General features: G+C 36.7%; 1 protein-coding gene across 1 annotated transcript; it reads right to left on the bottom strand.

Annotated features, from left to right (window-relative positions):
• Positions 1–988: 988 nt before the first annotated feature.
• Positions 989–25431, bottom strand: SFXN4 (sideroflexin 4). Its single transcript, XM_027851961.1, is given in 14 exon segments — positions 989–1101; positions 3493–3562; positions 3564–3578; positions 4692–4807; positions 8782–8872; positions 10332–10397; positions 10512–10568; positions 10652–10705; positions 12416–12441; positions 16769–16823; positions 16915–16941; positions 21066–21137; positions 24163–24228; positions 25332–25431. Coding segments are annotated over 14 exon segments (789 nt in total). The 5' UTR covers positions 25371–25431; the 3' UTR covers positions 989–1066.
• Positions 25432–26464: the final 1033 nt, after the last annotated feature.

Raw genomic sequence — 26464 nt, 5'->3', positions numbered from 1 at the left:
GATGAGGAAACTGAGGCTTAATCAATAAGCATTTATTATGTACCTACTATGTGCCAGGAACTGATAACTGCTGGGGATTCAAAGGAAAAAAAAATGCAACAGTCTGAGAGAAGTTACTATGACTTGCTTATAGTTAAACACATAGTATGTGTCATAGATAGGCATCAAACCAAAGTCTCTTCTGGTTCCAAGTTCAGCACTCTTCACTATGCCACATGATCTCCCAGTAATGCTATATTTTATGCCTATCCCCTAAAAAGAGCACAGTAGTGTTACAAACGTATGCTTCCTCCCAAGGGTACTAATAAATTTTGGCTTTCCTCTTATACCCCATCCCCAACTTAACTTTGATGGTAGAAATAAATGACATAAAATTCAAGATCACCATAACATAGTTTTCAGGGGGCTGCACTATGGAAGAATTGCTGTATCAAGCCTCTATTATGGTCTTAGGCAATTAAAAAATGTAATAATGTCCAGGGGCAGCTAGATGGCAGAGTGGATAGAGCGTAGGGCCTAGATCAGGAAAACTTATCTTCCTGAATTCAAATCTGGCCTCAGATACTTACTAGCTGTGTGACCCTGGGCTCTGTTTGCCTCAGTTTCCTCATTTGTAAAATGAGCTAGAAAAGGAAATAGTAAACCACTTGTCAAGAAAACTCCAAATGGAGTCATGAAGAGTTGGACAGGACTGAAACAAACAACATGAAGCAATGACTTGCAGGTACAGAAGATGGAAATGGAGGGAGAGATACCTAGGAAAGTCAAAGGAATTTTAACATGCCACACATTTATTCATTTTAAAGTTTCTGATTCCTCCAATTCAAATTAGCAAATATTTATTAAGCTCCTGATGTGTAGAAGGTCCCAAGTTAATTGATGGGGAGACAATAATGAAATAAGATAATCTCTACTCTCCTGAGGCAGGACTCAAAAAAGGTCGAATTTAAGTAATTCCCATTAAATATTCAAAAGGGACTTACCTGTCCTGTCTGTGGAAATAGACAAAATGAAACTGGTACCATCAATCCCATTACCAGAAGAGTCACATTTAACTTCATGACCATCAGAAACTTCGGATTTTGATGAACAATGTTGGTCCTAAGGAAAGAAAGTTACACCTGCTAAACCTTGCTACAAAATTATATTAGCTTCTGAAGCAGGCACTTTACAGTCTGACATAATGATATCAGAGTCACTAGTTTTATCACCTTCATTGCTATTTTATTTGAGTCTGTTCCCATAGCCCCACCAAGCCCCACCAAATAATGTACACTGTGGTCCTAGAGTTATGTCAGGTAACCCTATGTTCTGACCTGCTGCCTTCTCCTTGCTCATCTAGCAGATGATGGGGAACACCTTTCTCAACTATATAGAAACCAGAAGGCCCACCCTGAAGGTGAGGAGGAAGGATGCACTGGGCGGAGCTCCAAATAATGAGAACCAGCAGGTTGGATGTTTTAAAAGGGTGTTGGCTCATTATAAAGGCAGAGTAGCCAAGGAAGGCACGGATGTAACTCAGGTTTCTAGCTACATTCTTTTAGGGACAAACTTTAGTAGTCAAACGTCAAGAAGGCCTTTTTCTCACACTTGTTTTTGATAAGGGAGGTAAGCCCATTGAGTCTGCTGTCTTCTATTATCACTCATACTGGTTCAATAAATGAAGACCTTGGGTCAAGACAAAAAATACAGGACCATGCTGAACAGTGGTCTTAATAGGATTTAGCTCTAGAAAAGCCTTTGGAGATCATATTGTCTCCAAAGTGAGGACTGGGAGATGGTGTGGGTATGTGGCATGACTCGTGATCCTGCCTCCAATTGCTAGTGCATCCTTCCCAAACTACCTTGCACTGAACTTCATTATATTTATTCTATTTATGTAAATAGACACATTACATACATATATAATATATATAATATGTATACACATATGTATAGATACGTACATGCATATGTGTGTATATGTATATTGTCTTCTTAATTAAAATGCAAGCTTCCTATGGCTGGGGATTATTTATTCTTTATATTTTTATCCCCAGTTCCTAACATGGTACCTGATACATAGTAGGCATTTAATAAATGCTTGTTTATTGGTTGTTTTGTTTCTAACAAAACCACATCTACCTGTATTCCCTAACTCTTCTCCCATTCTGCTCCACTCTTTATTGTGCAAGCACCCAAAATACCCGCTCTCGAATCAGACATCAGCCCCTCAGGGCAGTTGTAAGCTAACCACTACATAGACATCCACAGCAGCAGGTGGTACAGGTGCCACTGGGAAAATCTCACATATGCACAAACACACACACATACACCCCAGCTCCCCTAGCATACACATTCCCTCCCCTCACCAGATCTCCTCATGGCTGCAGCAAGTGCCTCTCAAAGAGTGACAAATGAGTAACTCTTTTCATTTTAAGTGGGACAAAGTAAATCATACAGGATAATCTGTCCTGGATGGGTTGTGGTTTTCATAACAATTCATTTTGTTATCTTCCTCCTAAACCCATCTCTCTTCCAAACTTCTTTGTTGCTGCTGAAGGCACCGCCATCCTTCCAGGCACCAGGTTTACAATCTTCACGTCATCCTCAGTTCCTCACTCTCCCTCATTCCACATAGCTAACCAGCTGCTAGATGTTGTTGTTTCTACGTCCATAACATCTCTCTATTCACTTAACCATCATCCTAAATCAGGGTCTTTTCATTTCTCAACTAGACTATTCCAAAAGCTTCCTAATTGGCCTCCTTGCTTCAAGTCTCTCCTTTTTCCAAATTATCCTTCACACAGCTGTTAAAATTATTTTCCTAAAATGCAGGTCTCACCATGTTGTCTCCCTACTCAATAAACTCTAGTGTTCTCCTACTGACTCTAGATCAAATGTGATACCATCTTTATCTTATCCTTATTAAATTTATATTTTGTGTAAGTTTTATAATACACATGTATTTTATAATACTTTAATTACTATATATACTTTAATATTATTTTTATTTTATTTATTATTTTATAATTTAATAATTATAATACTTTACTATAATAATAATTTAAAATACAATACATATATTAGAATACATACTCAAAAATTTTTTACTGGTAGGGATGTATAATTGAAAAACTCTGTAGAACATTGATATAATCTAATCTTATCATTTTACAATGAGGGATGTGAGGTCAGAGAAAAGAAGTGACTTGCTAAGACATCTAAATGTGACAGAGATAGTAAAGTGATAGAGCCAGGATCCAAACCCAGGTGTTCTGTCTTGAAATCCATGGTTCTATATACCCACTACCTCCCCAACCTCAAACTTACTCATCCCAATTTTAACTGGTTTTGCTATACTGAAGAACTGGGGGTGGTGGGGGAGGGAGGAGGATGGTATTGAAATAACTTTTTTAAAGCAGTATTTGTCTTTTTCTATAAAAATTGAGATTTAAGATTACTACTTTTTTGAAATGAGTCTTACTTAGACAGCAGTGAGTTAGCTCTTACCTTTCCAAAAAGTATGAAAACACATTTGAAAGAAGCATTGAAGTCCCAAAGAGCAAACCTCTAGACAATGCTGTTTCTCCAACTGCCTAAAGAAAGTGCAAAGTCAAATCAGGATGCTATAAAATTTTAACACTATTCTAAAATGACAAATTCGGGGGCAGCTAGGTGGTGCAATGGATAGAGCTCTGGCCTTGGAGTTAGGAAGACATGAGTTCAAATTTGGCCTCAGACACTTGACACTTACTAGCTGTGTGACCCTGGGCAAGTCACTTAACCCTCATTGCCTCAGCAAAAAAATAAATAAAGTGACAAATTTTAAGTATCAGACCCTTTATGTTTTTTCTTCCTCCAAAAACTTTTGGTTATAATGGTCACCACTAATTATAGCCTTCAAATGTGAAAAACAAAATGCCTTTGTGAAGTAAAGGCAACAAAGGAACTACACCATAAACATTAAAGTTTAACCACAGTGGTTAAAGCTCACAGCCTTCTCTTTTCAACAAAACCTTTTCAACACACACACACACACACACACACACACACACACTCATGTGTGTACACATGCACACACACACGACCACAAATTCCTACCTAAGAAGCAGTAAGAAAACCCTCAGGGTCACTTGTCTTGGGAACTTCTTTCTAAAAGATTTACTTAGAAGGGAAGGTTGGGATCATTTAAGGTCCAAAAAGCTTCTATTGGGATAGAGTAAAATCTTCCCAATTTGAAGTACAAAAGAGAATAGGGGGGCAGCTAGGTGGTGCAGTGAACAGAGCTCTGGCCTTAGAATCAGGAGGACTTGAGTTCAAATCTAGCCTCAGACACTTAACACTTACTAGCTGTGTGACCCTGGGCAAGTCACTTAACCCTGATCACCTCACCCCCCCCAAAAAAAGAGAATAGGTAGCGAAAAGCTACTGTTCCCCACCTATTGTGTTGGCCGTATAAACTAGCACTGCCTGATCTACCACAGCCTGGCACAATGCCAACTGTATTTGAAAAACAAAATTTCCTTGCACTTACAGAGATATTATAATTCACATCAACCAAATATCAGAACACAGAATGCAAAGTAATGTACTGGAGGAAGCTGGGAAGTGGATAAGAGGGATACGACTTCCTCTCTTCTCAAAACAGAATATTCAGTCCTTTGCCTGAAGTGTGAGTGGATAGGAGAGCTCTACAATTGTCCACCTACCTTTGCCCCAGCTTCTTGTGACAGTCCTACAACATTCCCATTCTTGTCCATGACACGAATTCCATTCTGGTACTCATGGCTTCTGCTCACCACCACATTAAATGCACTTAAAAAGGCTGTAGTATTCAAAAGCAAAGCAAAACATGGAGATTGCTTTCTAGTCAGCTAAATTTACCTCGGACATAATTTTGTCACACTTAGAACATGTCAAAATATTCCAAACAGAGATTTGCAGCAGGAATAACTGAATCTGCACTCTGGCCAACCTAAGAATTCAATGAAATAACTACTTAGTTTTCTTATGTGGCTTGTGTTTTTAGTCAACTGAAATATTTGATCATTTATCTTTTTATCAACCTTAGATATACTTCATTGCTAAAGAGAAAGAAAAACCTCTGAAGGACTGACAACACTTACTGAATATTATCCATATCCTCCCCCTCCCATGGAAAATCCATGGGATTTCTTTTAAAAATATGAATTTAGAGAGGATTCTGGGAAGATAGAGGAATAGATCAGAAAACTTTCAGCTCTCCAAATGTCCTAGACAAAAAGAGACAGAACCTTGCCTCAGAGGGAACATAGAGCAGTGGAAATAAAAAGTTAGAGTTAAGTAGTTGGTGGTGCAGTGGATAGAGCACCAGCCCTGCTGGAGTCAGGAAAGCCTGAGTTCAAATACGGCCTCAGACACATAACACTTACTACCTGTGTGACCCTGGGCAAGTCACTTAACCCCATTGCCTGGCAAAATACAGAAAAAAAGTCACTCCTTTAAATGTCAAATGGTCCCAAGCACAAAAAGAGTTCTTGGAGGAACTTAAAAGAAACTTTAAAAATCAAATAAAAGAGATCAAGGAAAAATTAGAAAAAAAAATTGAGCAATCCAAGAAAATTATGAAAAGAATTACTTGAAACATAGAACCAAAAACTTAAGGAAGAAAATAATTCCTTGAAAACCAGAATTGGGCAAAAGGAAGCTAAAGACATTCTAAGACATCAAGAAATAATAAAAATCAAAAGAATAAAAAAAGAAGAGAATGGGAAACATCTCAACAGAAAAAGAACTGTTCTGGAGAACAGATCGAGGAGAAATAATATAAGAATAGCTGGACTACCTGAAAATTATGATTAGAAAAAGAATCTTGTTACGATGTTACAAGAAATTATCAAGGAAAATTGTCCTAAAGTTCTAGAACAAGAAGGCAAAGCAGAAATAGAAAAAATCCCCGCCACTACTTGAAAGAGATCCCGGGAGGAAAACTTACAGGAATATCAAAGTTTCAAAGCTCCCAAGTTAAGGAGAAAATATTGGAAGCAACCAGGAAAAAAAAAAACAATTTAAATATCACGGAGCCACAATAAGAATTACACAAGACTTAGCAGCTACTATGTTGAAGGACTGTAGGTCTTAGAATACTATATTTTGTAGAGCAAAATGGCTAGGGTTACAACCAAGGGTAGCTTATCCAGCAAAGTTAACTCTAATCCTAACTGGGAAAAAAAAAAGGACATTTAATGAACTGAAAGACTGTCAGGCATTTGTGACAAAAACAGCAGAACTTAAGGGAAAATTCAACATATAACATCCAGGAAAAACATAAGGTAAACATTAAAGACCAATTATAAGAGACTCAATGAGATCAAATTGTTTACTTCTTATATGTAAAAATATTATCAGTACTCTTATGATTGTCATCATTATTTTGGTAGTTTGAGAAAAAGGCTTGGGCTGAGTTGTGTATGATGAAGTGACTAAAAAAAACAAAAACTGTAGGGAGAGATAAAAAGGAGTAATTATCTCATACAAATGAGGCATAAAAGGAAAAACTGATACAGAAGCTAGTGGAGAGAGATGGCTTGATGGAACCTTACTCTCATCGGGAATGGGTTAAAGAGGGAACAACATATATATCTAGAAAGGTGTAACAATCTTCTAAATACAGAAAGAAATAAGAGGGCAAGGGGATAGGGTAGGGGGAGAAGATAAGGGAGGGACTCTTGGATGGGTGGGTAAGAATAGAAGGGCAAAGTAGCAGATAGAAATAAAGTATAGGAATAAGGTGAGAAGGATAGTAAGGAAAAATAGGAAGGAAGAAAATAAACAACAAGTAATTATAGCTTAGAATGTGAATGGGATGAATTTACCTATAAAATGGAAACTGATAGTCGATTAAAAATTTGAATTCAACAGTATGTTGCTTTCAGGAAATGCTATAAAAATGAGTGATACACACAAAGATAAAATAAAGGTCAGAAGTAGAATTTATTATGTAAAAAGTGCAAGGGTAGTAATCATGATCTCAGACAAAGTTAAAGCTACAATAGTTTTAATCAAAAGAGAAAAACAGGGAAACTACACTATGTGTCAGCAATATTATTTAATATTGTTTTAGACCATTTAAAATAGCTAGACAATATAAAATACTTGAGAGTACCTGCAAAACAGACACAGGAACTATGTGAACATAAATATGAAATACTTTTTATACAAATAAAATCAGATCTAAATAATTGAAGTAATATTTGTTGTTCATGGGTAAGTAAAGCCAATAAAATGACAATTTTATCTAACTAATCTATTTATTCAATGCCATCTCAATTAAATTATTGAAAAATTATTTTACTGAGTTATAATAAATAATAGCAAAGTTCATATGGAAGAACAAAAGGTCAGGGACTTCAAAGAAAACAGGGAAAAAAAGATGCAAGGGAGGTAGGTTTAACAGTATCAGACCTTAAACTATATTATCAGGTGAGAGAATTGTTGAAGTATAAAATGTATAATTTTGATTATTTTAAATTAAAATTTTCTTATATAAATAAAACCTATGCAGCCAAGTATAGAAGGAATATAGAAAATAGGGGAAAAACTTTCATAGACAATCTCTCAGATAGGATGTGGTTGGGTTGGAATATTGCTGTAGTGTAGGAATGATGAGTTGCTTGATTTAGAAAAAAATGGGAAAACTTGGACTTCTAAAGGAAGGTGCTATCCACCTTCAGAGAAACAGATGACAAGTAGAAATAAGCATAGTAAGGTCTTACATATATATGTATGAGTGTATATATTTGTATGTTGATGGATATCTATGTATATATATCCACACTTAATTGTTGCCTTCTTTTGAATGTGGAGATGGGGGGTAGGGAGGAGGGAGGGGGAAAAATTAAGTAAAAAGTGCATAGCAAAAAAACAAAAGAAAACCTACACAGAAGCAAGAAAAGCTGAGCAGCTTTGAGAACAATGTGTAGTATTTATTATATAGATTTTCTTGAAATCAAATTTATTGTTTTATATTGATTCCTTTGTGCTGTGTGCATGACAATGTTTTTTTTCTTTTCTTGTTTTGTTATTTAAGTTTAAAATAAATAATACAATTTATCAACAAAAAAGAATTTAAAAATTGTTGAGGCATTTTTGTTTTTTACACCATAATTACTTCCCAAAATATTGCTGCGCACCCAAAGAGCCTTCCTTTTTAACAAAGAAATCCTACTTAGCAAAACTAACCAATACAATCGCTATAACTGACAGTCCATGTGACTTTCTGCTCTAGTACCCCTAGGAAGGAAGTGTGTTTTACCTATTCTCTGAAACCAAGATTATAGGACCATAGACAGAGAGCTGGGAGGGACCTAAGAGGCATCAATCAGTCCAACAGTTTCATTTTATAAATGTGAAACCTAAGGTTTAGATGATACGTCCCAAACCAGATAGGTGATAAGTAGCAGGGCTGAGATTTGTTTGGTCACTGCATTTAAAATTTACATTATCAAAAAGTGGGAGTCAGGTTAGAGAAGCAAGATATTTTCTTTCTACTATGATGTTGTGCAAAGTGGTGAAAGAGAAATAGCCCATAAAACATTTATAATCTGAAAGTAGGAAATGAATACAATCTGGGACCTGAGCAGGCAGGCTATAAAAGGTAGCTTTGTTCTGAGGTCCTTCAAGATTAGGCACACTATAGTTAGGAATGGAGCGAAGTATCTGTGCAAAGGAATAGGGAGGAAGATGTTTCTCTTTTCATGATGACCCAAGGTAGGTAAAAACCAGCCAACTGCTATATGTTTCCAGTTCTCATCTACTTACCCAGAAGAGGGATAGGCAAGATTTTGGTAACAACATTCTGAACAGCAGGTCCTTTTAATGTGTATCGATTCATCATCAAAAGAGGGGATATCTAGGAAACCAGAGAAGAAATATCAATTCATTATAATTTGACGTACATTTATAATGTACCTACTCTGTATAGAACGTTGTGCTAGGCATGAGAAGAGTTACGAAGCTGAATAATATACAGTCCTTGCTCTCAGGGGCCTTACAGGTCTAGTGTGAATGGGGTTGGGGAAGGGATTTAGCACATACACAAATAACTACAATACAAAACAGAGCCTGATAAATGGAGAAGCAAAACACAAAGTGCTGTATGAGATTTGAGGAAGGCAAGCTCATCTTGGTAGAGGGGTCAGGGTCACTATTAGAGGTTATATTCAATTGGCACTGAAAATGAACTGCACACTTAGCAAGGGGCTACCAATTATAAAAACTTAGCTAGTCTATTTCAACATGGAAGCCACATGTGAAGCCAGTTGGTTAGTATACTGGTGGAATCATTAGAATTATAATGTGATCATCCTATAATTGCACTATTGACTTATATGTAAAGATCAAGATTTCAAACAAGACAATGGAGAAAACAGTAAAGTACTAGATAAATTTGAATTATTAATATTGACTGTGATTTATGACTTCAAGAGTTCTGAGAAATGATGACAATGACATTGGGTTTGTTTTTCTAGTCTCAATGCAGATTTGGAATTTACATTTTATTGTACAATTTAATTTTAAATTCCTTTCCCAGGGTCACACAGTCAGCATGAGTCAGAAGCAGGATCAGTTCTTCCTGCCTCTGAGGTCAATTCTCTGTCCCCTATGCTCTCTTGTCTCTCTCTTATAACATTCCTGAGATCATAAATTGCATAAGTTACTGAACTACATTAATAGAGGGAGTTTGCCGCTAGATCCAGTTCCCTGTGTTAATGAAATCACAGAGGAAAAAATAAGTTAATCTTACCTACGTAGGGATGTTCAGAATGCTCTCATATAGTAAAGAGAAAAGTTGCAATTATGATTTTATGTGTGCATAGAAAATAAGGACTAAACATTTGTGTAAAAAGTTCAATTATGACTAAATATTTTATATTTTTATTATTAACTTAGAGTTTTCAAATGAATTAAATGAACCCAATTTCCCAACTGATAACAATGTCCCCCAAGTACAAAGGAAGCTACCAAATCAATCCCAAAGGTGACATTTTCCCTAACCATGACTTTTTCTTTTTCAGTCCAGACCTGTGATTTCATTCGCGTAGGGAATTTTCCATGTGAAACCTTCTTCTTCTGATGCATTTTGGCAATGGAGAGATTAAATGACTTGCCCAAAAACACATAGCTAATAGATGTATGAGTCAGGTCTCTTGGACCTTATTACCTCTTGCAACTCTGGCATAATGTAAGAATATTATTTAAGCTGTCTGGAGATAAACATCATGATAAATATGAAGAATTATGTCAGTTTTACATAAACATCTGGTTTGAGAAATCAGAATGTAATTCAATGGGTCTTAAAAAATACCTACTCCAAAAAATGTTGTAGAAATAATTGTAGTCATCCCAAGAAGTTGTTGTTCAAGAGAGTATTTAGCCTAAAGGGAAAAAAAATCAAATTACAGTTTAGTGAATAACTTATTCATTATTTGTGGATTATACTAAGTTCCCTAAGGGATGATGCAAAAATAAGAGGTTAATTGCTTACTTACATGAATTGAATTTCCATTTGTTATGCTGAATTCAGTATTATATGCATGGATGAAAAACTGCAGGAAATAATGTAGAGGTATTATATTTTTAATTCAAGCATAAAATCATTTACTGATCATAAAATAGAAACAGCTGTTACCTGAGGGAAAAGAGCAGCCTTTATTCCTTTATATTTTTGCAGAAATAGGAATACCTTGCATGAGGGAAACAAATAGAAAAGTGAGTTCCTTTTACCAAACCCTGCTCACCTCAGCTGGTACATGGACCAGACAGTAAGGGGTTCATTGACATTGTGCTGTACTGGAAAGAACAAAGATTTGCAGTCAGAAGACTTGGGCACAGGATTTTACTCCCTGTGTGACTTTAACTTCTCTGACCTTAGTTTCCTTACCTATAAAATGAGGGAATGGACTAGATGACCTTGGGTTCCTTCAGCAATTCAATTCAACAAGCATAGTGTCTATGTTCCAGGAACTGAACTAGCCTTAGGGGTTTAAAAGCAAAACCAAAAATAGTCCCTGCCCTTGAGGAGCTTACAGTCCACTTTTAGCCCTAAGTTCTATAATCAATCTATAATTTGATGTGGCTGAGTAGATCCAGAAGATCACTAGGATGATAGGGCAAGGTGAGTAAGATGGAATGGAAGACTAACCAACAAAGGATATTTATTAAGCGTCTCCAATAAGCAAGACAGTGCACTAGGCACTGTAGGGGAGAAAATGAACAGGACTGTTTTTGCACTCAAGGTATTTAAGTCTAGTTGAAGAAATGTTAATCAACAATCGATAAACATTTATTATGCACCTACTATATGCCAGGCACTGTGCTAAAAACAGTGTTTATTATATAAACATAAAAGATAACTAGCAATATATCATATAAAGTTAGAGTTGGAAAGGTCTTTTTAACACATGAGGAAACTATGGTCCCAGAGTGAGACTGTGACTTATACAAGAACAAACAGAGAACAACAGAGGCAGGGCCTAAACCCCAGGCCTCCTCAGTTCTAAGCTAAGCTTCTTTCCATTATACCATAATTGCCTCTTAGAAATTACCAAACTTTAGATAACTATTCATTTTTTTCTACATATTTTTAAAATTCATTTTTAACATTCACTTTTAAAAATTTCAAATTCCAAATTCCCTCCCTCTTGCCCCTCTCCTATCCCTTGAGAAGACAAGCAGTAAGATATTGATTATACATGTGAAGTCATGTAAAATATATTTCCATATTAGACTTGTTGAAAAAAAAGCAAGAAAAATAAAGTGAAAAAAGTATGCTCCAATCTTCACCTAGAATTCATCAGTTCTCTCTCTAGAAGTGGACAACATTTTTCATCATGGGTCTTTAGGAATTATTTTGGATCATTGTCTTGATCAGAGTAGTTAAGTCTTTCACAATTGATCATCCTTGTAGTTTTGCTGTTACTGTGTACAGTGGTCTCCTGATTCTGCCCATTTCACTTTGCATCAGTTCAGATAAGACTTCCCAAGATGAAATCATCCTGCTCATCATTTCTTCTAGCACAATAGAATTTCCTCACATTCATATACCACAACTTATTCAGCCATTCCCCAATTGATGGGCATCTCCTCAATTTCCAATTTTTTTGCCACCACAAAAACAGCTGCTATAAATAATTTTGTACATACAGGTTCTTTTCCCTTTTCTTTGATCTCTTTGGGATACAGAGATGATAGGGATATTGCTGGGTCAAAGGGCATGCAAAGTTTTATAGCCTTTTGGGCATAGTTCCAAATTGTTATCGAGAATGAATGGACCAGGATAACTAGTAATATCTTAAGTTTCTATTTTCCAATGTGAAAATAAATAGTATGTGGAAATAATTTAAAATTATGCACAATGGTGATATCTTTAAAATGTCTATTTTTGGCTACTTACCAAAGGTCCAGTAATAGGAAAGAAAGCTAATGAAGAAGAAAAGTATCATTAGTATAGGTCAAATGTTTTGTAATTAATTGATCATATAAAGGAAAAGTGTGGGAAAGAATAATTAACCTGAAAAAAACTTTTTTATTTCTACCTTGGTTACAAATTTTTTTCCCTAAAATCATTGAACATTCAATAGAATTTTGGAGCTGGAATGATCATTGGGGATAATTTAATTCAATGCTGTCATTTTACAGATAAGGAAATTGACGTGAAATTACATCCCCAATGTCACACAGCAAGTTAATGACAAAGACAAGATTAAAAGCTAGGTCACCAGTTTCTCACTGGGTTCAGAGTCAAGGGGTCTTTCTACTTATTAGCAATGTGACTTTGGGTAAACCAATGAATATATTTAAAGAACAATAACAATATAATAAAAATTAATAATTTTACTTTTTATTATTCTGAACTTAACAAAGACAAACATTTCCATATCAAAGAAAAGAAAAAAAATTTATATATGAAACTATGAACCTCTATTATATACAACTTCCTTTTTTTTTCTTTTTTTAAAGCACATAATAAAATCAACATGTTTTAAAGCTGTCCTACTTGTCTGTATCTCCTTCTGTTTTCTGCTGTACACTTTAAAAAATGCTTTCAGGGACCCTTTTCTTCCTTTCCTTCTAGTGGGGCATCATTATCAATCACTAGCTCCCTTCAACCTCCAAAATTAAATGAAACAAAACCAATCATAATTTCTAAAAAAAAAAAAAAGCATAATCAACAAAAGCAAAGCCACATAATCGCCATGTCCAAAGCTATCTGTCTCATTTCATACTTCTAGTTCATCATCTCTGTCAGGAAGTGGGTAGTATACTTCATTACTAATCCTCTGGAGCTGTGACTAGTTATTGCATTGATCAGAGTTCTAAAGTCTTAAAATTGTTTTTTTTTTAAATAATATCGTAGTCGTGTAACTAGTTCTCTTGCATCTGCTCACTTCACTCTTCCTCAGTTCATACTAGTCTTTCCTGGTTTCTCTTAATTCATCACTTTCATCGTTTTTTAAGTTACAACGATATTGCACTCATATAATATAATTTGTTCAGCCATTCCTAATTGATGAGCATCTCTTAGTTTCCAAATTTTTGCTACAACACAAAGTACTGCCATAAGTATTTTTGCACATATGGGCTCTTTTCCTCTTTTTTTGATCTCTTTGGGGGATATTCCTAGTAGTGGTACTGCTAGGTCAAAGATATAGTGAGATTAGTGACTTTTGGGTTATAGTTCCCAATTGTTTTTGAGAAGTGACTGGACCAATTTTCACCTGCATACAGCACTGTTGGAACCTCAGAGTTATTTTAATTTGCATTTACAAATTATTAGTGATCAGAGGCATTTTTTTATATGGCTATAATTTCTTCCCTTGAGAACTTTCTTTTCATATCCTTTGACTATTTGCTGGGTGACTAGCTCTTGTTCTTTTATATTTGAACCAATTTCCTCTACATCTTGGATAGCAAACCTGAAGAATATCAAAGAAATTTGCTGCAAAGGTTTTTTCCCCCCCCCAGTTAACTGTTTCCCTTCTGATTTTGACTAAATTGAATTTTCAAAGAAGCTTATTAATTCTATACAATCAAAATTGTCCATATTATCTCATATCATTCTCTGTCTCCTGTTTGGCCAAGAACACCTCCCCCTTCATAGTTGAAGAATGTTATCTCCTTCCCCTGTTCCTCTAATTTTTATGATTATATAGGTCATGTATCTATTTGGAATTTATTGTGATATGTGATATGAGATATTGGTCTAATCTAATTTCTCACATCTTACTGTCCGGTTTTCCAGCAATTTTTGTCAAATATTGAGTCCTTACCCCAGAAATTGGAGTCTTTGGGTTTATTAAACACTATACTACTGTGTTCATTTGTATCAACACATCAGGTAAATTTTTTAATGAGTACCAAATAGTTTAGACAATTACTGTTTTTTAGTTATAGATCTGGTAATGCTAAGCAGGCTCCCTCTTCTTTTTTCTTGCTTTTTATTATGTCCTTGAAATCCTTTACCCTTTGCTCCTTCATATGAATTTTGTTTTTGTTTTTTTTTAGCTCTACAAAATAATTTTTTGGTAGTTTGATTGGTACAACATATCATTTCACATCTTTACGTCTGATTTCTCATCTATAAAATGAGGATGATAAGAGCTACTCAGTCTATTTCAAAGAATATTATGTGACAGTAGACATAAAGTACTTTGTAAGCATTAAAGCGCTATATACGGGGAAGGTACCCTGCTGCCTTTGGACCAGTAGGAGTCCACTTTCATTTTCCTAAGTCCAGTATAATGAAAACAATGGAATCATTTTGATGATTCAGGATTGGGCAGTGCCTCATGGTTATCATTCTGAACTGACCCTATAATGCTTGGTGTGAGGAAATTACTTTGCAAACCTTAAAGCGCTTTCTAGAAATAAGCTATTTTTATCTCATTCTTCTCATTGTTTTTGTTGGGGTTCAAGCAGAAGCAGTCTTGGGACAGGTTACTGTACTGCTATTATTCTTTACTATTTAATATTCTATGGACTATTGTATAGGTGGATAAGATAAGTGACTCTTTTGGCTTATTAGGCTCACTAAAAGTGTCTTTGGTACAATTTGAGTAGCAGGCAGGATAATAGGGATGAAATGCACTTCCTTTGTTCTAGATTTTAATTTCTTATGCCAGGTCTCTATGGTTTGAAAACTTTTTGTCCCATGTAGCTTGGAATTTTGGTATGCTGATATTCACTAAAAACAATGTTCCTAAGTTTTTCTTGGTCAATGTGATGTCTGGGCAATTGTGAGCAACTGTTCAGTTTGTGATACAGGTCTATGCCCACTACAGGTTATTGGTTGAGTTTTCCAAGATATTTTTAGGTCCGTGTTTGTAGTATGTGAGTTTATTTATCTAATCAAGGGTGGGGAACTTGCGGCCTCGAGGCCACATGTGTCCTCGAGGCCGCAGGCTCCCCACCCCTCAGTCTGTTATTGTCCTTGGTTATTCATCTCATTCTCATCTTTTTCATTATAGTTGAGAAAGAATCGATACTAGGAGAAACAAAGTGATATACTACTTTTTTTTTTGGCCAGGAAAATGGGGTTAAGTGACTTGCCCAGGGTCACATAGCTAGTGAGTGTTTTGTGTCTGAGGCTGGATTTGAACTCAGGTCCTCCTGAATCCAGGGCCCATTTTAATGCTCAATCCACTGCGCCACCTAGCTGCCCAAAGTGATTACTACTTTTAAACATTTATAATATCCTCTGGACTATTACACATGTGGATAAAAAAACCGTGGGTTTTTTTTTAACTAGATAGAAGTATTAGAATGTATGCTCATATAATTATCATCCCTATTACTATTATTGTTTAGAAGAACAAGTAAGCTAATCACAACAAACAAGCTAATGAAGCACTTACTATTAATACTGTTAATGAAAATATAATTTAACAAAGAATTTTATTGAAAAATATTCCTTTTTAGGATATTCTTAGAGAAACTCTGGTGTGGAGGAATAATAAACCTTTTACCATCCAGTAACAGAGGAAAAAAATGCAAAGAAAGACAACTCCTTGATTATAAATACTCTGGAACAACCAAACTCAGTAAAAGTTTTAATTTTATATTTTTGTAAAAGAGTCAGAATTTGTCTTAAGCTACCTAAGTCTCCATCTAAAGGTTTTATTTAAATTATGGTCCTTAAGTCTTAAGTCCTATCGTCCTTAAGTCTTTTTTTTGTTTGTTTTTTGGTATGGTCCTTAAGTCTTAAGAGGAAAGTTCACAGCAATGTTAAATTGTTGCTTTTGAGAAGGCAACTCTGAGATGGATGAGATGAGACTCTTATTAATAAAACGTTTTAGACAAAGGCCTAAGATGAGTGCAGATTATTCCCAATAAGTTATATAGGTATATAAAAATATTCAATCAGAATTAGTATTTGTTGTTGTTAATACAGGAAATTATATTAATACATTACATAATATATCTATATGTCATTATTATATCATTTATTATTAAATTTTAATTGTGTTAACGTATCAAAACCAAATGCAGATTCTCACTGAACATTTGAGTACACATACAGACACACGCACACATACACACATACAGATGCACACGTGCTATTTTCTGTATGCCAAATATCCCCAGGTCCTCTAACTATTCGCATAGTTACTAGCCCCTTCCTTATAAATCCTTCATAAGAAGGAAATGAAAATTAGGTGGGCCAAGTTTTTTATTTTTAATTTTACCTAGGATTCAGTGCTTGCAACAAGACTTTTGAACATCTGCTGAGGAACTCTAACCAACTCACCTGCAGGCCTAAACAACATAGGAATTACACTCCCAGTCTCAGGATGCACTGTTGCCTTTAAGAGAACAAACAATTAAATGTTTTTTCTCTGAAAGAAGTTATAACAATTACAAAGATTATGTCAATAAAGTTTTTCTTAAACTTACCAGGCTCTGTTTCCAGGCTTTTTGTATCTAACCCAATGAGAAAAAAAAAATTAGTTTTATCTTTTTAAGGACGGGTTTACAGTCCCTTTGCAGTCTTCTCTCTTGGCATTTTCGTTACAGTCTGAATAACTGGCTGCCTTTTGCCCTCCTCAGAGACAAGAAAGGAGTCTTTTTTTTTCCTGTTGCATTCAAAGGAGTCAAAATCAAAGGCAAAAGCATAATTTGAGCAAAGCAACAGGATCAGAATGTAATAAACCATTCTTTCCAAAGAGAAAAGGAAGAGCTACAGTTAATAATTCTTAAGCCCAGTCCAGATTTGGTTGGTCATGGGGGAATTGTAAAGTTAATTACTAGCAGGGAATCCTTCTTTAACAGAGTATAATGTCAGGTACTCAAACATTTTGCTTTGAATTCCTCCGACAAACAGAAGAAATACTTTTGGCATTAACCAGGCTATATAAAAGATTTTAAGCTGATGGGAAGCCTATAGACCACACCTCTCACATTCATCTCTTTTTATCAACTCACACAGTTACCACAATAGTTCACTACAGCCCTCATTACTTTGCACTTGGACGAGAGATTCCCAAACTGATTTGGCCTACTGTCCCCTTTAAAAAAAAATTTCTTAGCACCCCCCTGAAATCTACTTTCTTTAACCCTTTAACAGTTTTTTTACATCATTTCAAAAAAATATAAATTTTTTAAAATGATGCCTTTTAAATTTAATAATTTATTATAAATTGCTTTTGAGAAGGCAACTCTGAGATGGATGAGATGAGACTCTTATTAATAAAATGTTTTAGACAAAGGCCTAAGATGAGTGCAGATTATTCCCAATAAGTTATATAGGTATATAAAATAGTGTAGGTTTTTTCCTGCATTGAAATTTTGATGATGCAATATTGCATCATGGAACCATACAATATCATATTGTAAAAGTCATTACATGCAAATATTTCTGCTGATGCATGCTCAACTTCCCAACATGCCTGCCTGCCAACACTTGCTTGTTAAGACTTATCAGCAGACTTGACCACTGATAGGTTGTAAATTGCATTTTGTGGGTTTATTTGGAAAATAATGTAATCACTACGACTTTAACTCTGTTACACAACAGATGAAACATGTAAGAATGGTTTTTCAAAATTTTCTTCTGTTCTTTCCTTATGTTTCCACTGCCCCTTATTTTTATTCAATGCCCCCAAATCACACCTTTGGCTACTACCAACCCCCCTTGGATTGTTCCAGCACCCTTCCCTGGGGGCAGTATCACCCACTATGGGAACCCAGTGGCCTCTTTCTAGATCTCCCTGCCTCAAATTTCTTCAATCCATTCTCCCCACTGCTGCCAACATGGCTTTCTTCAAATATAGGCCTGACCATGTCATCACCCAACTCAGTAAACTCCATTGGCTCTCTATTGCCTCTAGGACGAAATATAAATTCCTCTTCTTGATTTTTAAAGCCCTTTGGCCTATATTTGGCCTATATTTCCAGCCTCATTATATATCATTCCTCTTCATGCACTGACTTTCTCTCTATTCCTTATACATGGCACTTAATCTCCCACCTGCATGCATTGGCATTGGCCATTTCCCATGCCTGGAATACACTCCCTCCTCACCTCCACCTCACTGAATCTCTCACCTCCTTTAAGATGCAACTCAAGCATCACCTTATACATGAAGCCTTTTCTCATTCCCTCTTCCCCAAATGCTGGTGGCTTCCTCCCTAACTACCTTGTATTTATTTTTAATATATGTCTATATGTACATTTTCTCTCTGGAGAGAATATAAGCTCCTTGAGGGTAATGACTTTCATTTTCTGTCTTTATATCCCCTATACCTAGTAGGTGCTTCATAAATGCTTGCTGGTTGAGAGTGACCTCTTAAACATGAAGGATACATATGCAGATAGACAGAGAGGTAGATAGATAGACAGATGGAAAGATAGATATTACTGAACTAAGCTGTTCACTGCTCACCCCCCAATACACCCTGAATGAATTTGCTCTAGCCCAAGAAGTGGGGTGGTGTGGCACATGGGGAAGGTAGGAAGCCCTACAAGAGGAGTGTCAAAGTAATGAGACAAGGGGGGTAGGGTCCAAGCAAGGATTATAATGTGGAGCAGTGGTGACCCCCACCCACCATGTTAATGCTTTGGACAAAGCTCCAGTTGCTCCATCGTTTTATAGCTCTGAAAAGAGTTACTATGGATCAGGTAAAAAGAGTTTTACCTATGACCTTATCATTTTGACAGAGAGAAAATGTTTTTCATGGGTTAGGATTCTGGTACCTTCAATTCAGCAGAATCCTGACATACAGGACAAATGTACTCTTACAGTGCTCTGCCAATGATGCCCATGACCTTACTCATGGTATTCACATCAGGCAGCACATTTTGTCAGTCCATTTCTTGATATGATCCTAAAAAAAAAAACACTATCCTCATAGATTCCAGGCCTCTGATGGTTGTTCCCTACCCCATATAATCCCTCTTCTGGGTTTCTCCAGACCCCTTCTCCTGGTGGATAGATGAGGGTGGGGAGATATCTCTCAAATACACAAAACTGAAATGTGATTACCACATATATTTTTTTTTTACTGATTTATAGAAATTTTAGACTAAAGTTTAATATTATGCAGGATAGTTAGCTATAACTACCAACTGTAACACAGAGGACAAGCTTCACAAAATATAGCCTCAAACCAACATTTGATGATAAATTTAACTGGATGCAGGGGTTTCTTTTTTTTGGGGGGGGAAGGGAAATAAACCCTGGAACACTGATCTGGGAGAAGGGGATAGAAGTCTATCCCTTCTACTGAGGGAAGGTGGAGTTTATTAGTTGGGGGAGGGATGGAGATGGGAGTATTTCTATCTATTAGCTCATTATTATAGTTTATTATTTTTGGCAACTGGTTTTCAAGCTCAGTTGTTTCACCAGTGCTAAAAGAGTGTAAGTATTGTTAACACCATCTTTACTTTCATGCTCAGGACCAAAGCTTTTGGTCATGTAATTCTAGTTTTGGCTCTCTTGTATAGCAGACAGGAACAGTATTTATAGCTGATTTAAAAAAAATGATAAATGTCTTGCAAATTATATGTACCTAATAAATTTTGTTGGATTAAATTTTAAATGGTGTCTGCACTTATTTCTATAAAAAGGCAAATGTCAGGTTTTTAGGTAGGAGTATAGTTTATTATAACACTGTATCATTGAAGAAATCAGATTTGACTTTTGGTTTACAGGACATTTTTCAGGAATGAAAATCTTTTCAAACTTTAAGGACTGCCTATATTCTTTCTTTTTAAAAATTAATTAATTCATTTTTAGTTTTCAACATTCACTTCCATAAGATTTTGAGTTTTAAATCTTCTCCTTCTCACTCTCCTACCACCTCCCCAAGATGGTACACAATCTGATATAGGCTCTACTTATACATTCATATTAAGCATATTTTTCCATTATTCATGATGTAAAGAACCATTAGAACTAATGGGAGGAACCACAAGAATGAAGCAGTAAAACAAAACAACAAAGGAAAAGGTAAGCAAATAGTATGCTTCCATCTGCATTCAGACTCCATAGTTCTTTCTCTGGATGTGGATAGCAATTTCCATCGTGTGTCTTTTGAAGTTGTCTTAGATCCCTGCACTGCTGTGAAGTGGCCAGGACTGCCGATACTCTCAATCAACCTCTGACTTAAAAGAAACACTCTATTTATCGGTGGTCACCACAAAAAAGAGTAATGGCAATTGCAAGACCTGTTTCACATGTCCATAGATGAGCGCTAACCACTTATAGTAAGAGAGAAGTTTTATTTAGTTTTAAAACTGAGATTTTTTTTCTTTTTTGGTGAGGCAATTGGGGTTAAGTGACTTGCCCAGGGTCACACAGTTAGTGTTGTGTGTCTGAGGCCGGATTTGAACTCAGGTCCTCCTGACTCCAGGGCTAATGCTCTATCTACTGCATTACCTAGCTGCCTCTAAAACTGAGATATTTTAATAAATAAGTCATTAAAAAAATGATGCCTTCATCATTATCTATAGATCAAACCTCAACCAGATATGGTCTTCAGAGAGATGCACATGGTTACCTTGACTCAGTGATTTCCAGGTTTTTGACACATAGGCTACTATATACCTTTTGGTCCTCTATGTGATCTTTAGGTGTCTGTTCACTCCTTAACAGTTCTCTTGCAGCTTTTATCTTTTCCTAATTTAAGAAATAACAATATCAAACAATTATGTCCATTATATTCCACATATTTCAAACATCATAAGATCACAGATAGTCAAAACTGGAAGGGTTGCTTAGGGTTCACCTAGTTGTCCCAGGGCAGCTCAAATTTAATATATCCAAAACACAACTTTATTATCTTTCCCCCCAGACCCACTCCCTTTCCTATTTCTGTAGAGGACAATCCCATTTGTTATTACCTAGCTTCTCAACCTCAGAATTCTCTTCAATTCTTCCTTCTTCCCAATATATTGATTCTATTCCCACTATATCACTCGAATCCAGTTCCTTCTCTCCAGTCACATGATCAGAGTATAGGCCCTCAGCAACTCTTACCTGGACTACTGCAATAGACTCTAATCCCTCTCCTCTCCAACGCATCATCTACACAGCTGCCATCAAAAATTTTTAAATATATTTTTTTCATTAAATATTTCCCAGTTATATTTTTGTAATATATTTTATTTTGTTAAACATTTCCCAATTATGTATAAAAAAATTTTTAACATTCATTTCTAAAAATTATGAATTCAAATTCTCTCCCTCCCTTACCCTTTGAGAAGGCAAACAATAGATCAATGCAAATGCATGAAGATGGGAGATTAATATATGTGAAGTCATACAAAGCATATGTCCATATTAGCCATGTTGCAAAAGAAAACACTTCACAAAACCCCCAAGAAAAATAAATTGAAAAAAGTATGCCTCAATCTGCACTCAGAGTTCATTAGAGCTGTCTCTGGCGGTAGACACCATTTTTCATTGTCTTGCTCTGAGGACCTAAGTCTTTCACAGCTGATGATCTTTACAATATTGCTGTTACTGTATACAATGTTTTCCTGGTTCTGCTCATTTCACTTTGCATCAGTTCATATAAGACTTCCAAGGTTTTTCTGGAGCCATCCTGCTCATTTTTTCTTACAGCACTCTAATAGTTTCCCATCACAATCATATACCACAACTTGTTCAGCTATTTCCCAGTTGATGGGTATCCCCTCAATTTCCAACTCTTTGCCACCACAAAAATAGCTGCTATAAATATTTGTTTTTGTACAAATAGGTCCTTTTCCTCTTTCTTTGATCTCTTTGGGATATAAATTTAGTAGTGGTGTCGCATAGCTGCCGAACTGATATTACTAATGCATGGCTTTGACCATGCCACTCTTTTGCTCACAAAGTTTCAGTGGCTTCCTATTGCCTCTGGGATAAAATAAAACTATTGACTATTTGAAGCCCAGACCTCTTTTACATCATAACTCCTCATATATACTACGCTCTGCGCAAACTGGTCTACTTGCTGTTACCCATGGACAACATTCCGTCTCTTTCACAGGCTGACCTTTCCCATGCTTGTAATGATCTCCCTTCTTACAACTATCTTTTAGGATCCCCTCCCCTTTAAGCCTTAGCTCATGCTGCCTCCTACACAAAGCCTTTCTTGTTCCCCCCAGTTGTTACGTTTTCTCCACAATTAATTTGAATTTATTTTGCACATATTTTGTAATCTATTTGTGTACATTTAGTTCTCCATGTTTCTTCCCCAACCCCCACCCCTGCCCCCTGGGGGCCTGGTTGTAAGCTCCTTGAGGGTAAGGACTATTTTCACCTTTTTTTTGGGGGGGGGAATGTATCTCAACACCTAATATGGTGGCTGGCACATATTAGGCAATTAATAAATGCTTGTGGACTCAGTGGTGCCACTGATATGCACATACCCCTTTCTGGAAAAAAGGTCTCATGTACGCCAAAATATTAATAGCAGTACATTTTGTGGCAGTACGTAACTGGGAACAAAGTAGACCCATTGATCTGGGGAATGGCTAAACAAATTGTGTAATATGAATAGACTGGAATATTAATTTGTCATATGGAACAATGAATATGAAAATTTCAGAGAAGCATGGGAACACTTATATGAAGTGATGCAGAATGATGCAGAAGCAGGAAAACAATGTATACAACTATAACAATGTACATAGAAAGAACAAAAACTCAACACTGAATATAGTTATGACCGTTATTGTTTCTACAGAAGAGAAAGTTCACTTCCCTTCCTTTTTTAGAGATGAAGGTCTACAGATAAGCCACATTTCACATTCTTTCAGACTCATTTAACGTGTTATTTTAGTTTTGCTGAAGTGTTTTTTTCCCCCCTTTTCCCCCCCTTTGTTATAAAAGATATCTTGCTGGGCATTGAGGGAGGATATATTTGGAAAATAAAAAAGATGTAAAAACAAAAGAAATTAACATGCCTTATCAATACATCCAGCCACCCCTTTTTACCTATCTTTTTTCTTTTATTTTCTTCAGTATTTTTTGGGTCTCATTTAGCAAGCTGTTGAATTGTTTTTCATGATTTTCTTGCATCACTCTCATTTCTCTTCCTAGTTTTTCCTCTACTTCTCTTACTTGCTTCTCAAAATCCTTTTTGAGCTCTTCCATGGCCTGGGACTGATTCATATTTTTCTTGGAGGCTTTGGATGTAGGGTTTTTTTTTTTAAATAAGGTATACTCATTTATGGACATTCCAATCATGAGTTTCACCCTACCAAATCTTGGTGATACATGCAGTCAAATTTGCCAATTTTCATTAGAACCTCTAGCTCATCTTGCTTGTTGCCCAAATTTTGTGCAACTGCATTTAGACTTTTGAAGCTATGGGTTTAACCACTAGCTCCTTTCTTGAATTTCGCCTCTTTTAATGGTCTGGGTGTCTCAAAGCTACTCTTATTACATTGTATCTACATGCATTCAATTTCCTTCTTTCCCCTCCCCAATGGATAAAATAGAAAAAGTTGTATAGTTGTTATTTCCTGTTTTTTGTCCAATAACCTAAACAGCCTCTTAGTCTGGCAAGCTAATGCTAAGATAGATAAAAATACAATACAAGTATTTTTTTTAAATGAGAAACAAATGTATCCTGTGGCTTCAGCTGGGCTTGAAGGTAATTGTTAATAAGTCCTACCATAAAAGTATAGCTCTGAATTAAGAAAATACTTACATGAGAGAGCAGTACATTTGTTGGGTCTAGTATGTCAAGCCAGTGAAGAAATCTTTGGACAAAAGACTACAAAGAAAAAACAACAAACAACAGACAAATCAAAACAAAAAACAGATCAGAAAAGTATGGTAATAATAATAGCCAACATTTACATAGTGCCTACTATGGGCCAAGCACATTACAAACATTAGCTCATTTGATCTTTACAACAACCCTGGGAGGTAGTTGCTACTATTACCCCTATTTTACGGATGAAAAAACTGAGCCAAATAGGTTAAGTGACTTGTCCCAGAGTGGTCCTGACTCCAACCCCAGAGCTGTATCCACTGTATCACCTAGCTGCCCAGACGGCGTTAATGGCATTAGGAAATGAGCAGATGAAGATATTTCTTGACTACTGTCAAATGTCTACACTGAAGTGCCTGGACTGTGCATGGATGGCATGATCAAGGTCAGAGAGAGCCTCAAGGATCCCACTGGAAGTCTGGAAGCAAAGAAGAAATTTTTTCCTATTTCCTTTATCTCTAAGCTAATACTAATGCTTACTTCGCAGAAGGTAGCATCTGGGAGTAAATTCTAAGGGAGTGGAAAAAGGGGAAATCCCCAACATCCTAAGACGAAGGATTTACTAGGGAAGGGTGATGGTGTACCCAGCTGAGTCTAGAAGAGGCGCTATCTGTCACAGATGACAGATTTTGAACTGGACATTTGTGTCTTAAAGCTACCTAGTCCAATCTCATTTTACAGATGAGGAAACTGAGGTCCAGAGCGAAGGCTCTAATTTGTACAAGGCTGATATATGACAATTGCCAGGGTTCAAATCCAGGATCTATTGCTACAAATCGAGTACTCTTTTCACAGGACCACGCTTGGGAGGGAGGCTTCTAAAACATTTACTGGTTCTTTAGCCAAATGGGTTGGCCCAAGCCTTAGCCTGTCTTGCACACTCAGGGGATGAGGTACTCCCTCCCCTATCCCCCACAAACTGCTGACTTATGCTGGTGTTGACTCAAGGCGAGCAAGGGAGGCTGCGGTGGTGCCCTTGACACTGGCCCCTAATGGGTCCTCTCATGCAAACTGCACGGGGGCTGAAATGATGGCCCCTCTGCATGCACCACTCTTTCCCATCGACAATCCCACCCTGTCCCGGCTCGGCATCTGCTCCGTACTTGGCTTTCTCGGATCCAGAAGTGCAAGTTCGGCTCCATGAATGGCTTCCTCAGATTGCTAGCTAGCTAAATCGCTGGGCAGCTTGCGCCGGAAGGCGCGGTGGTGAGCATGGGGGAGGGAGGGCTGTCCTCATGAAGCCCGGCCCCTTCCCTTCCCTTGGCGGAGGAGGTGTGGCTCACATAGCTGCCCAGGGCTTCATTCCAATTCCCCATTCGGCTTCGCGGCTGCTGCTCCGGTTTGGGCAGAGAAACCGGGAGGAGTGACTTGCAACCTTTATGCCTCAGGGCAAATCCGGAAACACTGATAACATCCGCGTGCTTTTCTATTCTACACCTCGTATTTTTTCCACCTCTGGTTGTACGCTACTCAAAGCTGCTCAAAGTCACTGGGTTGGGAGGCCCCCTCAGTTCACCTACTCCATCCCCCCAACATATGCGAAAGTGGTTGTCCAGCCTCTGCTTAAAAACCTCGTCTCCCAAAAGGCAGCTCGGTTCCATACCCTCAGTTTGAATGTCGGAGTCGGAGCAAGAGGGATGCAGGACTTCGTCCTGTCCCCAGTGCCAAGGTAGGAAATTTCAAGGGAGTGGATAGCACCTTCCTAGAAGTAATTCCTCCTCTTCGGGCTTTGGTGGCTGTTCAAAGGCCTCATCCACCTAGGTCCTGGCTCCCTTCCCCAACCCTGCCCCCCTGCACTGCCACCTTCCACTTTTCCTCTCACAGGAGGTAAAGAGCTACAAGGTCAAGATAGTTTAAAATTTCTTTATTCTTGATTAAAGAATGTACACTGAGTTATTCCTCAGCTAGAAAAATAAATGTTCAATAATAATTTCCAAAGCTGCATTATATATAACCCTGGGACCAAATATCTTTTACAATCAAATTAAATAGTATTTGAAATGTATCAAGACATAAAGCTCACTCAAACTTCAAATAATAGTAAAATGAACCCCTGAATTAAAAATCTCTGATTTGCCCACCATGATTAACTACTTTATCACTTTTAAGTGCTGGATTTTTTTTAAGCAAATATACTTCATACTTGTCTTATACTCAAATGTGCCATGAGTCAAATTAGACCTCTGAAGTGAATGAAGACATTCACTTTATGGAGAAAAAAGACTATAGTTTAATA

This window comes from Vombatus ursinus, unplaced genomic scaffold, assembly GCF_900497805.2.
Source record: "Vombatus ursinus unplaced genomic scaffold, bare-nosed wombat genome assembly UNPS02009205.1, whole genome shotgun sequence".
Taxonomy (NCBI): Eukaryota; Metazoa; Chordata; class Mammalia; order Diprotodontia; family Vombatidae; genus Vombatus; species Vombatus ursinus.
The sequence above is the reverse complement of the archived record's forward strand: the minus strand, read 5'-3'. Positions and strand labels throughout refer to the sequence as shown.